This window comes from Castor canadensis, chromosome 5 (assembly GCF_047511655.1).
Source record: "Castor canadensis chromosome 5, mCasCan1.hap1v2, whole genome shotgun sequence".
NCBI lineage: Eukaryota > Metazoa > Chordata > Mammalia > Rodentia > Castoridae > Castor > Castor canadensis.
Window position 1 is genome coordinate 157,772,068 of NC_133390.1, and position 15,080 is coordinate 157,787,147.

At 48.7% G+C, this 15,080-nt stretch overlaps 1 protein-coding gene across 2 annotated transcripts in view; it reads left to right on the forward strand.

Annotated features, from left to right (window-relative positions):
• Positions 1–1,019: 1,019 nt before the first annotated feature.
• The window catches only part of Znf341 (zinc finger protein 341), a 35,786-nt gene continuing 21,725 nt past the window's right edge, over positions 1,020–15,080 (forward strand). The window contains exons 1-5 of one of the 2 annotated variants that reach the window (XM_020170266.2): positions 1,020–1,097; positions 5,480–5,590; positions 8,741–8,937; positions 11,077–11,226; positions 12,426–12,677. In XM_020170266.2, the coding sequence (XP_020025855.2) occupies positions 1,067–1,097; positions 5,480–5,590; positions 8,741–8,937; positions 11,077–11,226; positions 12,426–12,677 (741 nt within the window). In that variant the 5' untranslated portion in view covers positions 1,020–1,066. Of the gene's footprint in view, positions 1,098–1,318; positions 5,392–5,479; positions 5,591–8,740; positions 8,938–11,076; positions 11,227–12,425; positions 12,678–15,080 lie in introns of those variants that run through there. The other variant, XM_074074572.1, reaches the window with a different exon arrangement.

Genomic DNA, 15,080 nt, shown 5'->3' on the forward strand with positions numbered 1-15,080 from the left:
GGATGGAGGTATAGCTAGGTGGTAGAGCACTTGTGTAGTATACCTGAGGCCTGGGTTCCAGTCTCAGTATTGCAATAAATAAATAACAAATGAAAAAGGAATTCAATGTCCCGTTCCCCCCCCCTCCCGCCAATTTAGTGGGAAAGGACCCCTGAGTTTCTAGAGCTATCATATGACTTGGCATATTGTTGGTCCCCAAGAGCATGTGTCCCATAAGGCACATGAATGAAAATGAGCCAGTGTGTTTGTGATGGGGTTCCAAATGAGGGGTAGGAGGGTCCCTGTGAGACCAGGATGAATGTCCCCATGAGGCTGGGCTACGAGTGGCAGAGATGTGTAGCACTGGGTTTCTGTGACAGAAATGGGATCTCAGAGAAGTAGGGATGGGAGGAAGGTCTGTGTGAAAGGTGGAGATTCCCCAAAAGGTGGAATGGGGGTGAAATAACAACCATGGGGGAATCTGAGCAGTGATGGATAGGCAGTGTCAAGATCAGGGAGAGATGGGAGTCACACGAGAGCCGGGTGTCTCCCAATGGGCAGGAAGAGGGCGTTTGGGGCAATGGAAGGTCTGTGTCAAGGGTGGAGTCCATGCCGTACAGTTGGGGGGGGGGTCCTTTTGACAACTGGGTGGTCCGGGAATGGAGTTGGGATTGAGAAATTGGGGTGTCCTGAGTGCGGCGGGTAGGGTCCGTGCTGCAGAGCTGGGGTCTCATGTGCTCTGGGGATGGGAAGGGTCTGTGTCAGAGCTGGGAGCCATGTCCGGTGAGGTGAGGAATGAGGGCTCTGATAATAGGGTTGGGAGGGCCCGTGTGTGCGGCAGATGTGGGCCTGTAGAGTTAGAGGCTCAAATGAAGTGAGGATGGGGGTCCCCAAGAGCCGGTGACCGGGTCTCGGGGGCGGGGCCGGGAAGCCCAGGGATGGGTGGGGGGCTCCCGAGCCGAGGCTGTGTTTCCGGGGCGTTGGGCTCAGCGGCGGCTCCTGGGCGCCCCCTGGCGGCCCCGACCCGGCCGCCGCGGCTCCCACAATGCTCGCGTAGCCCGGCTTCGGCTCCCGCGGCGGCTCCAAGATGGCGCAGGCGATTTTCGAGGCCCTGGAGGGTGAGCGCGGCAGGGCCGGGGGAGGCGGCTGTTCCGCGTGGCGCCCCCTCCCGCCGCGCCCTCGCAGCGCCGGGCCCAGGGCGCGCGGCGGCCGCGGGGCGGAGGGCGCCGGGGCCGGAACAGCCGCGGGGCGGGAGGGGCGCGGGCGGGAACAGCCGCGGGAGCCGCGGCCCGGCGGGGGAGGGAGTACCGGACCCGGAACAGCCGGGGACAGCTGGTCCAGCGGGGAGGGGGCCGCGGGACCGGAACAGCTCCTGTCGCGGGGCTTCGGGCTCCCAAAGGGAACAGCTGGGCGCGCGGCGATTCGGCGGGACGCGGGGTCCCGGTGCGGGGCTGCAAGGCCTTGGCCGCACGGGCCGCCGAGCCTGGCGCCCTGGCCATGCACTTCGCTTGAGCGAACTGTGTGCCTCGTACTGGATGTAGTCTTTAAAAAATCACGCCAGGAAAGGAGAGGAGCCACCTGCGTGCACGCCCGTGACTGGGAGCTCACAGACCCACGCCGGCAAACACGGGGCGCCTGCCGGGTGTACCGTGCTAGGGTGCAGAGTTTTTACGAACTCCGAGCTAGAAACGTTGCCGCGTGTTCCTGACCCGGACGCTGTGTTCTCAGATTCACGCCAGCAAACACTGGGTGTTCACTGACTGTCGTGTGATCTGCAAGAACCTGGGATGGGGAGGTTCTTAAGCTCAGAGAATTACAGGTTTTGGAGATAGTAAACCCTGAGCTCCTCCACGTGCACCTGCTGGGGTGGGTGGGGGCTAGTGGTCGGCGAGGAGCGCAGCGTGGCGACCCCGGGCCAGGGCACAGAGTAGACGAGGATGGAAATCCAGACCCAGGATGCTCTTGCAGAAGTCTGATGAGATGAATACACAGAGTTGCAGGCCTGGCCATATGGGAAGCTGAGGGTTTGAGTTCTGTAGCAGCCTAGGAGATCTCAGCCACTTCACTTGAAGGATCAGCGTTCTCCCCAATCTAGAGGGATTCAGTGAGCCAAACATAGCTGCCCGCCCCCCGCCCCCCACACACACCAAGAGGGAAATTATACAAGCATAGAAAAGGTAACTGGTAAAAGTCGATAACCTCAGGTGATGTTTTAAGCAGATAAGCCCGGGGATGATAGATGTGTGTGTGTGTGTGTGTGGGGGGTCCTTCCTGGAGCATAGTAGGATAGGGTGAGACCTACTTTCTCTTAGAGTCGCTTTGTTTGAATGTTTGCTGCAAGAATGTGTTTGTGTAACGAGTAATGAAATTAAGAGACATTAGCTGGAGGTATAGCTCAGCTGCTGAGTGTGTGCTTAGCCTGCACAAGTCCTGTGTTCCATCCCTAGCACTAAAAAATAATAAATAAAAATCAGTCCCATCAGGCACATCATGATGCCTGTGGGTGAAGGAAGGGCAGCCAGACTGTGGAGATCCAGGGGACAGAGCATCTGCAAAGCTCTGGGGGGAGACCTCGATTCACGGAAGTTCGCATGGAGAGCAGCTGGACACCAGGCCACCACTGTTTTGATGAAACTGAACTTTATCTTGGGATCAGTGTAGAGCTAAGAAAAGGTTTTCAGCAGGGGGCATACAATCTGATGTATGTTTTATAAAGGTCACCCTGGCTGCTCTGAAAACAGGCTGGAGGGGGCCATTTGGCTGCCAGGACGTGAGTGAGGACTCTGCTCAAGTTGTCCAGCTGAGAACCGATTGTGACCTGGATCAGGGGACAGCTGAGAGGCTGGAAGGAGTGGATTTCAGACATATTTGGGAGCAGAATAAGAGTAGGAATGGGAGGGGGAGCAGTAAGGTGAAGGAAGAATCAGGGGTACCCCTGGGGCTGAGTTTGGGAGGATAGTGGTGCTCATTCTTACGGAGACTTATTAGTGGTAAGGGATGACATTTAATTAGGGTGGGTAGTTTTAGGCTGTATTATATTTTGAAATAATTTTTTTTCTGTAGATGATCATGCAGTCATAAAACAGAATGATCCCAAGACTCCTTTACCCAGTTTCTACCAGTGGTAACATCTAATAACACTAAGCTGAATCTCTTTTTTTTTGTGGGGGGAGGGAGCGCCTGGTACTGGAGTTTGAACTCAGGACTTCATGCTTGCTAGGCAGGCACTCAACCACTTGAGCCACTCTGCCAGCCCTTAACATCTGGTAACATTCTGGCATCTCACTACCTGTCAACACAGAACTATTCCATCACTACCAGCTGTTGTCTTTTTCTAGCCACACCCCAGTCCCTCCCCTTCTCCCACCATTCCTGAACTCTGGCAACCACTAATCTGTACTTTGTTTATGAAATGTTGTCATTTCAAGAATATTACAGAAGTGGAATCATAAAGCATATTACCTTTGAGACTCACTTCTTTCAATCCCTCACAATTCCTTGGAGATTCATTTAAGTTGTGCCTGTCAGTAATCTGTTTCTTTTTATTGTGGATGTCCCACACTTTCTTTAACCAGTCACTGAAGGCTCTCTGAGCTGTTTCCAGTTGTTTACTATTATGAATAAAAGATTTTTGAGCGTTTATATACAGATTTGCACCCAGATCCTAAAGCATGGTTTTGCATAAAATGGTAAAGGGTTTTAGAAACTAGTTCAGAAGAGCATGAATACAGCTGAGCACCAGTGGCTCATGCCTGTAATACTAACTACTTAGGAGGCAGAGATCAGGAGGATTGTGTTACAAAGCCAGGCTAGGCAAATAGTTCGTGAGACCCTATCTTGAAAATACCCACCACAAAAATGGGCTGGTGGAGTGGCCCAAGGTGTAGGCCAGTACTCAGTACTACACAAATAAATAGATAAATAAATAAATATGAATATGGGTGGAGGTTAAACTGCCCAGAGAGCAGTCAGGTAGAAGGAATTCTTCAAAGTAGAGACCTTTAGGGGGTGGGTAGGAGAAGAGGAAATTTAAGGAGGCCGGAGAAAGATGGAGGGGACCCAGGAAGGAAGGTACCTAGAGCCAAGAAGGAAGTGTTTCACAGAGTATTGATGCTGCCAGATGGGCTTTGGTGACAGAGTGGGTAGAGGAGGATTGGAAGGTGGGCAGTGAAGATGCAGGGTATAGATAATCTTCACATTCCTGATGTTGAAGGGATGGGAAATGGGAACAGAGAAAGCAAGGATGCCCAAGTGCAACTTGTGAGACTTGAGGGGTGTGGGTGAGGAAGACTGGGCATCGTGATATCTGGAGGGGCTGTATGGTTTACAGTCAGCTGTTAGTAAGAGGGGCCCGACCTGGCTGTGGCTTAGAGACTACAAGGTTGTTCATAGGAAAGTCCAGAGAAAAGCAGCCTAGGAGGACTAGACTGGGAGTGTGTTTATAAGCTTCTCCCAGGCCCAGGAGCCTTCTAGCATTGGTGCTGGGGATGAGCTGCAGGCCTCATGCATGCTAAGCATGTGCTCTTCCACTGAGCTACACTCCCAGCCCCTTTTTTGTTCTGAGATCCCTAGAGTTTGTCCTCATGGTCTAGGATGGTGGAGAGAGTTCCATGTTCTTGTTCTAGGAAGCAGAATAGGAGATTGGACAAAGAAGGAGGCTACCTACCAGGCAGCTGTTAAGAAATCTTCCTGGAGCTAGGTGCTAGTGGCTCATGCCTGTAATCTTATCTACTTGGGAGGCTGACATTGGGTGGATCATGGTTCGAGGCCAGCCTGGGCAAATAGTTTGTGAGACTCAAACTCCAAAAAAAAATAACTAGAGCAAAAAATAGACTGGAGGTGTGGTTCAAGTGATAGAGCACCTGCTTTGCAAATGTGAAACCCTGAGTTCAAATCCCAGTCCCACCAAAAAAAAAAAAAATCTTTCCAGAGCCAGACTCATGATTATAATCCTAGCTACCTCGGAGGTGGAGATGGGGAGGATTGGTGTTTGAGGCCAGTCCCAGGCAAAAAGTTTGCTAGACCCCATCTCAATCAATAAAAGGTGGATGTGGTAGCATGCACCTGTCATCTCAGCTTGGTGGGAAACATAAATAGGAGGATTGAGGTTCGAGCCAGCCTGGGCCTAAATGTGACACCCTATTTGAAAAATAACTACAGCAAAAAGGTCTGGGTGTGTGGCTCAAGTGGTAGAGTACCTGCCTGGCAAGCACAAGGCCCTGAGTTCAAACCCCAGTACTGGAAAAACAAAACAAAAACCTTCCCTGAAACTGCTGCACATCTCCTTCTTGTCTCCTTGGCCAGGACTGCAGTCCTTTGTAGCTGCCAAAGAGGCTGAGAAGTGTAACTTTTACATAACCAGATCTTGGGATCTGTTACGGTGAAGTAGGAGAGAACTTAGTCTTCACCCAGGTGACTTTGTGGTGGGTCTGGCCTGTGGGGGTGAAGTCAGAGCAGGTGCTGAGCCTGCCTTCCACAGAGGCTGCATTGCCTTTTTTAGGAATGGACAATCAGACTGTTTTGGCCGTCCAGTCATTGTTGGATGGCCAGGGAGCAGTCCCAGATCCAACAGGCCAGAGCGTCAACGCACCCCCTGCCATCCAGCCCTTGGGTGAGTATCTGCTCTTCTCACTGGTGGAGGGTAAGTGGCTCCTCGTGGGGAACAGTGGAGCTCTAGGGGTGTGGAAGGGAGCCTCCATTGTGGTCCCCAGGTGTCCTCTTGTGTCTGAACCCTCTCCCTTCCTCCCTGCCTGGACCTTCAGGCTCACTCCTTTTCCTGCTTGGCTCTGAGGACACCCTCTCTCACCTGCTAAGTGAATGTGGGAGCTGGTGTCACAGTACTGGAAAGACAGGAGCTCTGATGCTTGGCAACATGTGGACCTTTGCCCTGGAAGTCATTCCCCAGCCTCCCCTCTATAGAAAGAACAGGTTGAGTACAAATTTCTCCTGTTTGAGAGCCAAATCCTGGAGAGTCAAAAAGGGAAAAGGACTTATTTTGGAAGTCCCTATATGAGTCTCTGTGTTCATTTATTTATTCCACAAACATTTTGAATACTTGGTAGGAAAATCTTGGTTTTTTTTTTTTGCCATGCTGAGGTTTGAATTCAGGGCCTTGGGTTTCCTAGGCAGGTGCTCTATCACTTGAGTCATACTCCCAGCCTCATTTTTGAACTGGAACTATGCGAGGGACAGAGAGATAAACACTTAGGTTTGAATCTATATTCCCATAGTTTTTGGCTCTGTGTCCCTGGGCAGCCAGCTGTGCCTCATTATCCTTATCTATAAAATGGAAATAAGTGCCCTACCTCATAGAAATCTTACGAGAGTACTTGGGGGATTTGTTTTCAGCTGTTGTACATAAGAAATGAGCTGGGTGCTGGTAGCTCACACCTGTAATCCTAGCTGTTCTGGAGGTAGAGATCAGAAGGATTGAGGTTCAAAGCCAGCACAGACAAATAGTTCCAGAGATCCTCTCTCAAAAATACCCAACACAAAAAAGGGCTGGCAGAGTGACTCAAGTGGTAGAGTGCCTGCTTAGCAAGCATGAGGCTCTGAGTTCAAAACCCAGTACAGCCAAAAAAAGGGAGAAAGTTTCTCACATTTTCTACAAGATTGAAATTTATTTCTCTCTAACATGGACCCTTGGATGGGCATTTGGGCAGGCACAGTGAGACTCAGACCATCCTTTCTTGTGACTCTGCTGCCCTCAGCATGTGATCCAGGATGGCTGGCCCAACCCCTGCTTTGATGTTCATCTTCCAGCCAACATGAAGGGAGAAAGAAGGAAGCACAAATCATACTGTTCCCTTTATGTATTTGATTGTTTATTATTTTATTTGATATTTAGTGTGTGTGTGTGTGTGTGTGTGTGTGTGTGTGTGTGTGTGTTTTGGTGTTTTGAGACAGGCCACGCTGGCCTCAAACTCATGAGCCTACTGCCTTAGCCTTCCAAATTTCCAAGTCCTGGTATTATAGATGTGTGCCACCATGTCCAGCTATACCCTTTCCTTTTAAAGAACATTTTATATATGGTATACTTTGGCTCTTACCTTGATTGTGAGAATTCAGCCACATGACATGCCTAGTTGCAAAGCACACTGGGAAATATATTCTTTAACTAAGAAGCCATGTTTTCCTAGTTAAAATTTGTATACTGTGTAAGAACATTACAATCAAAGTTAAATAACACACTGGGCATGATGGCTCATGCCTGTAATCCTTGCTACTTGGAGGCAGTGATTAGGAGGAGGGCAGTTTGAGGCCAGCCTGGGCAAAAAAGTTAGTGAGACCCCACCTCATAAATAAGCCATGTGTGGTGGCCATGCATGTAATTTTAGCTACTGGGAGGCACAGGTAGGAGGATCATGGTCTGAGGCCAGCCCTAGGTAAAAATGCGAGAACCCTATCCAAACAATAGCCTAAAGCAAAAAAGGGCTGGGGTTATGGCTCAAGTGGGAGAGCACCTGCCTAGCAAGTGCAAGGCTCTGAGTTCAAACCTCAGTAGCCCCCCCCCCCCCCCGGGGTGCAGTGTGAGACCTTGGGTTCAATCTGCAACACCTCCAGGCGCTGGTGACTCACACCTTTAATCCTACCTACTTGAAAGATTGAGATTGGGAGGATCATGGTTCGAGGCCAACCCAGGCAAATAGTTTGGGAGATCCCATCTCCAAAGTAACCTGATTAAAATGTACTGGAGGGGGGCTGGGAATTTAGCTCAGTGGAAGAGCGCTTGCCTGGCAAGTGCAAGGCCCTGAGTTTGGTCCCCAGCACTGAAAAAAAAAAAAAAAGGAAAAATAGAATAAAAAAGCAAAACAAAACAAAAAAAATGGACTGGAGGTGTGGCCCAAGAGGTAGAGCACCTGCTTTGTAAGTGCAAAGTCCTGAGTTCCAATCTCAGTCCCACCAAAAAAGAAAAAAAATGCACTAGCAGACATTTTTCTCCACCTTGCTTTAAGGGCCTGACAGGATGCAAGGCCATGGTAGGCCCTCAATAACAGGCAGTACTAACCGCAGCTGATCATTTCATGTTCCAGCCAGGGTGATAAATAAGACACACTCCCTTCCCTTAGGGAACACATAGTCTGGTGGTGAGGAGAAAACAGATTAAAAGGGATGTGCCCAGAGGTAGGAACTGTGGCCACTGGCTTTAAGAAGGCTTCCTGGAAGAGGTGAACTTTGAAGAATGAATTTGAGAGAGGCAATCGGGTAGGGGGAAACACAGAGAAGTGTGGTCATGTGGCCCAGTTGGAGTCTGACGAATAAATTCAGGCAAGATAAATGTTCTGAATTTCTCATCTTGGAGGGTTTTTTTTGCTATTTCTGATTTTTAATTGATTAATACCAGGCTTACTCCTTCTAAAGGTGCCAGTGTAGCTCTGAATGCTTGTGGGAACCTCACCACTGGTCTTTAACACCCACCCTGTAAGTCACAGGAGCCTGCTTTCAGATTTGCTGTTCTGGCAGTCACCCGCAGGCTCCCTCTCCACCTCCCTTCCTCCCTTCCTTCCTTTTGCGGTACTGAGGTTTGAACTCGGGGTCTACACCATGAGTCACTCCACCAGCCCTTTTTTGTGATGGGTTTTTTTGAGATAGGGTCTCATGAAGTATTTGTCCAGGCTGGCTTTGAACCACGATCCTCCTGATCTCCGCCTTCTGAGTAGCTAGGATTACAGGCGTCAGCCACCAGACTTACTCTTGCTTTTTTCTGTTACTCTGCTCTCTCTGCGGCCCCTTGGTGCTACTATGCGGGTCTGACCCCTAGATGATGAGGATGTCTTTCTTTGCGGGAAGTGTAAAAAGCAGTTCAACTCGCTGCCGGCATTTATGACCCACAAGCGGGAACAGTGCCAGGGGAATGCCCCCGCCCTGGCCACAGTCTCACTGGCCACCAACAGCATCTACACACCCTCAGCAGCACCTGCAGCGGTCCAGCAGGCCCCGCCTCCTGCCAATCGACAGGTATTCATTCATTCGTTCGTTTGTTCATTCTTTCAGCAGGTCTTCTTAGCACCTACTATGTGTCAGGCGCTGTGCTGGGCCTTGGAGGTACAATGATGGACAAGACCCACCAAGTCACTTCCTTTGTGGAGTTGGGTGAGATTGGTAATATGAAAATGTATAAAGATACACTTTTTGGCCAAAGTGGCATTATACATCTGTAATCCCCCCACTTGGGAGATTGAGGCAAGAAGATTGTAAGTTCCAGACCAGCCTGAGCTACATAGCACGACTGTGCCGTGTCTCAAAAAAGAAAAACAAAAAAAGTACTTTTTTCATCATGTTAAATTTAGAGAGATAGGAGATACCAAGACAGGGTGGGAGGTTTTGCCATACTGTATATTATACCCGGGGAAGGGCTCTGTGAAGAGGTGATTTATTTATTTATTTATTTTGGTAGTAATAAGGTTTCAACTCACTTCTCCCCCAGTTTCAAAAACAAAATAAAAACAAAAGAACTGCCAGGTGCTGGTGGCTCATGCCTCTAATCCTAGTTATTTGGGAGGCTGAGATCAGGAGGATCACAATTTGAGGCCAGGCTGGGCAAATAGTTTGTGAGACCCCATCTCCAGAAAAAAAAAAAAATGGCAAAATGGACTGGAGGTGTAGAGTAGAGCACCTGCTTTGCAAGCACAAAGCTCCAAGTTCAAACCCCAGTCCCACAAAAAACAACAACAAAAAACAGGAAAAAGGGCTGAGGGGCTCAAGTGGTAGTGTTTGCCTAGCAAGAGTGAGACCCTGGGTTTAATCCCAAGTGTGTGTGTGGTGGGGACAGAAACAAAACAACCCCTTAAAGCTGCAAGAGGAGCAGCCACTATTTGATGCTCTCCTGTAAGAACTTCGTGCTGTGTGTCCCCCTCACTATCACTCTGAATGTACATTTGTTAGTAGTATAGGTTTCCTTTTGCTTTGTTTTTGTTTTTTGCAGTGTTGAGCATTGAACCCAAGGCCTTCCACATGCTATATCATTTGAGATATGACCCCAATCCTTTTTTTTTGGTGGTACTGGGGTTTAAACTCAGGGTTTTCATGTTTGCTGGGCAGGCGCTCTATCACTTGAGCCACTCCTCCAGCCCCTCCTTTTGTTTTTATTTTGTTTTTGAGTCAGGGTGTTGCTACCTTACCTGTGCTGGCCTCAAACTTGCAATCCTCCTGCCTCAGCTTGCTGAGTTGCTGGAATTACAGGTATGCTCCATCATGCTCTAATACTTTCTGCCTTTTAAAAGCTAGAGTGTTACAAATCAAGGCTCCTTTGGTCCCCTCTATTCCTCTTCTCTGCCCCCTAGGTAACTGTCTTTTTGGGTTATTTTGCGGTACTAGGGTTTGAACTCAGGGCCTACACCTTGAGCCACTCCACCAGCCCTGTTTTTGTAATTTTTTTTTTTTTTTTTGAGATTTGCCTGGACTGGTTTCGAATTGCAGTCCTCCTGATCTCTGCTTCCTGAGTAGCTAGGATTACAGATGGGAGCTGGTGCCCTGCAAACATATTGATGACTTTTTTTTTTTTTGGTGGCACTGGGTTTGAACTACCAGCTTCACACTTGCTAGGCAGGTACTTTATCTCCACCAGCTCCCCTAGGTAACCGTTCACAACAATCCTTTATGACTTAAGATTTTTCAAATATTTATTTATGTAACTGAAGAAACTATATATTATTGTTTTAGAATTTTCAAAAATAAAAATATAAAATCCACATATTATTATGCAGTTTGATTTTCCATGCTGTGTTATATTCTGTCTCATGACTCCATAGTGCTAATTTTCCATTCATTCTGCTGGTGATGGACATTTGGGTTAGTTACAGTTTTTTCACTGTGCAGAGGCCTCTTGTCTGTGGACTTCCTGTGGACATGTGGGTGCTTTTCTAGACTTAGAAACCAGGAGGTATTTCTGCTGGATCATAGGGTATATGTGACTTATTTTCCTCATTTAGAAGGTGATTAAATGGAAATTCAGAGAGTTAGAGTGACTTGTCCAAGGTCACAAAGCAGAGCACAGCAGAGATAGAGACAGAAGCTGAGTCTTTTGCATCATTCCCTCAGCTTCCTACAGAGCCTCAGGCATGTCCAAACACACTCTCTGTCTCTCTTGTTATTTAGATCTCCACATACATCACGGTCCCCCCATCCCCGCTGATCCAGACGTTGGTGCAGGGGAACATCTTGGTGAGTGATGATGTGCTTATGTCTGCCATGTCGGCCTTCACGTCCCTGGACCAGCCCATGCCTCAAGGGCTCCCGCCTGTGCAGGTAAGGAGGCCGTGGCTTCTCACAGGGTCTTATTTTGTTTTTCTTTTTTCAGTGCTGGGGAGTCAGCACTTTCCATGGCAAGCAAATCTCATGTGGTCTTGATTGTGAACTTGTCTATTAACCGCTGCAGATTCAGAATCTTGTAGTAAAAGGGGGTCTTGTCCCCAGCTCCCCCACACTGAGGGTGATTATCTTCCTTCCGCGGATTGTTGCTATTCCATTGAGGAAGCTGCCATGTTTGGGTGGGGTTCATAGCCACTGTCCAGCTGTTTTCACTCCTGACTTTATTCTTAGTAAAAATGTCCCATGTCAATTAGAAAAAAAATTTAAGGGCTGATAGAGTGGCTTAAGTGGTAGAGTGCCTGCTTAGGAAGCGTGCAGTCCTGAGTTCAAATTCCAGTACTGCCAAAAAAAAAAGAAAAAAAATTAAAACACATAGTGGCTGCTGCTTTTTTTTATAACATGAAAATGTTTAATATACCTTTGAGAACATAGCAGCTTCTTTTTTTAACACTCTTATTAGCAAATTTGTTGTACAGAGGGTTTTATTGTGACATTTCCATATATGCTTACATTGTATCTTGGTCAGTTTCATCCCCATTATAATGGCTTCTTGAGAGTTTCCAATATACAGATGCAACCAGCCAACCTGACCAAAACTCCAGACTCCCAGAGGAGAAGGAGGTGTTTGCCATAAGCCACACTGTTGGCATGGTCTGGTGAGTTGGGACAGTGTGGTCAGTGCCCCATGGTGGGTGAAATAATCTTACCAACCAAGACAAGGTTCCAAAGCCACGTTCCTGGCTGCCAGTTAAGATCCAGTCCCACTTAAGATGGCAGCGTTAGGTCTCTTGTATTAACTCTTTTTTTGCACAAGCTAGGCCAGTTTTGCTGACATTCAGAGAAGAGGGATAGCAGCAACAATTTGATGCCCTCTTGGAATTCTCCTGGGACTTTATTTCCCACCACCTCTCAGCCCTATCCTCTGAGCTGCCCTGTGGTGGCTGTTCTTTCCTCATGCCAGCTAAGACCACAGTCCTTCTGCACTGATGAACCAGACTCTGGCATCCAGCTGTTTTTTTGGCAGTACTGGGGTTTGAACTTGGCCTCACACTTACTAGGCAGATACTCTACGACTTGAGCACTTCCCAAGCTCTGGCTTCCAGCTATAACACTTTAATTTTCTCTTCTGATTGCAGAGCAGCCTGAATATGCATTCTGTGCCCAGCTACCTTACCCAACCTCCACCACCTCCTCCACCCCCTCCACCTCTGCCCCCACCCCCACCTCCCCAGCCTCCACCACCCCCACCCCAGAGCCTGGGCCCTCCTGGGCGCCCCAACCCTGGTGGGAACGGCGTGGTGGAGGTGTATAGTGCCACTGTGCCCCTTGCTGGCAGTGGAACAGTGGAGATCCAGGCACTGGGGATGCAGCCCTACCCACCCCTGGAGGTGAGCAGACAAGAGGAGCTGATCTTGGTCATCATGGGTAATCCGAGCCTCTCCTGAGACCCAACTGTATGCCAGGCATTGTGCTAGGGGAATCACGGGAGTAAAAACCAGACCCAACCCCTGTGCCCACATCCTGGAAAGAAGAACTTCAATCAAAGCATCACACCTCTGGATGTAAAATGCAAACCACGAGAAGGTGGGATGGGGTAGAGGTTGAGCAGAAATACAAGCTGCTCTCAAGTAATGGTCAGAACAGTCAGGGGAGCACACTCCCCAAATTATCAGCATAAATGTTTCTTACATTTAACAAGCCAGGTATATCCGTTAGCTGTTGCTGTATAAGAAATATCCACAAGGGGTCAGGTATAGGGGATCGTACTGGTATGCCCAGCTACTCAGGAGGTAGTGATCAAGAGGGCCAGCCTGGGGAAAAAGTTAGCAAGACACATGAACTGGGCATGGTGGCATACAGCTGTAATTCTAGTTATGCAGGAAATATAGGTAGGAGGAGTAGAGGTTTGTCTCACAGTTTGAGGATGGTCTCAGGCAAAAATGTGAGACCCTACCTGGAAAATAACTAAAGCTAAAAAGGGCTGGGGGTATGCCTCAGCAGGCATGAGGCCCTGAGTTCAAACCCCAGTACTGCCAAAAAACAAACAAAACAAAACAAAAATAAACAAACAAACAAACAAAAAACCCCAAACTATCCATTAGATCCCAGTGGCAGATAGCAGATAGCGTGGCTTGATTATAGTGGTCATCTGGGCACCTTTGCTGATCTGTTTGTTTTTTTTTTTTTTTTTGCAGTACTGGGGTTTGAACTCAGGGCCTTCACCTTGAGCCACTCCACAAGCCCTTTTTGTGAAGGGATTTTTTGAGATAGGGTCTCAGAAACTATTTGCTCGGGCTGACTTCCAGCTTCGATCCTCCTGATTTCTGCCTCTTGAGTAGCTAGGATTACAGGTGTGAGCCACTGGTGTACAGCTACCTTTGCTGATCTTGGCTGGGCTCTCTGATGTGGCTGGGGGTTGGCTGGGTGCTTGCTGCTCTAGGATGGTCTGGGCTGGGACAAGCTCACAGCACATGGCTCTCGTTCTCCAGCAGGTGCTCACAACATGATAGAGGTACAAAGGTGCAAGCAGCCATTCTTGGCTTCTTGAGGCATAGGTTGTGACATAGTGTCACTCCTGTTGGTCAGAGCAGGTCACGAGGCCAGCTTAGATTCAGGGAGTAGGGAATAGATGGCACCCTTTTATGGGAAGAGCTGCAAAGTCACATTGAAAAGGTGTGGAGACAAGGGAACAGTGAAGCACAATCAGTGTACCAGTTCCCTGATGATGAGTTCATAGACTTTTCTAGACTCAGTGCTGGAGAGGACAGTTATGGCAGACGCAGCCTCATGCACCTGAGGTCACACAGGCCCAGACTCATGCTAGACCCCAGCCACACAGGTGTTCTTTGTCAGGTATATTTGTATGTAAAGAGAGCCCAGGCGAGTGGGAGACTCCCAGCACCAGTCAGGGATGTTATGCCACCTGCTTGAGAGACTAGAGCAGGCTTCCCTAAGGAATTTAGAGAATTGAAAAGAAATTAAGCCAGTGGGATTCTGAGAGGATGATGGTGGCCTGATAGACTGGGGAGCTTTTGTTTCTGTTTGCCATGTAGATGAGGTGGGTCCTAATTAGCTTTGCATCTGCTGTGGTCCCACCCACAGTGTTTTAAACAGGGTGCCTTGCCCTCACCTTCTATTCCTCTAAAGTGGGAACTCCCCTTCCAGAGCTGTCAAGGATAATGAAAGCCTAACCCAATGGCTGTCATCTGATTGCTCAGGAAAGCCTCTAGTGATGGGTTCATTCACTTATGTGACAAATAATTACTGAGATCTGTATTGGTCAGGGAAATAGCAACCATTCTAGGTATTTCTAGCAGAGGAATTTAATACAGCAAGTTAGGTGCTTCCAAGGCTGATGGAAGGACTGAAGGAACAAAAGCCATGTTGGTGGGTGCCACTGATTTTCAGGTCTACTGATGTTTAGCCTGGAGAGCCAGGGCCCTGCTGCCACGCCCAAAGTCAAGAAAATGATTCTGTTGCTGATATTCTGGCTGTCCAACAGCCCTGGAGGCTGGAGATCAGGAAGGTCAAATTTAGCCAGCCACTCTAAAGCCCATGACCTGCAAAACCCACCTGTGTCCCAGCTCAGCTGGCTTGGAGGAGGTTTCTACTTTTCTTCTGGATTCTGAATCTTGTGTAGACACTTCTCATGCGCAGAGCCTAACCTGTGTTGACCGTGCTGGTGCGGGAATGGGGTTCCAAGCTTCCCACCCTTGCACTTCAGGGGTGATCGGGGAAGGCCAAGAAACAGGTGCCAGCACCAACAGACCAAGCACTGACCAATGCTGTAT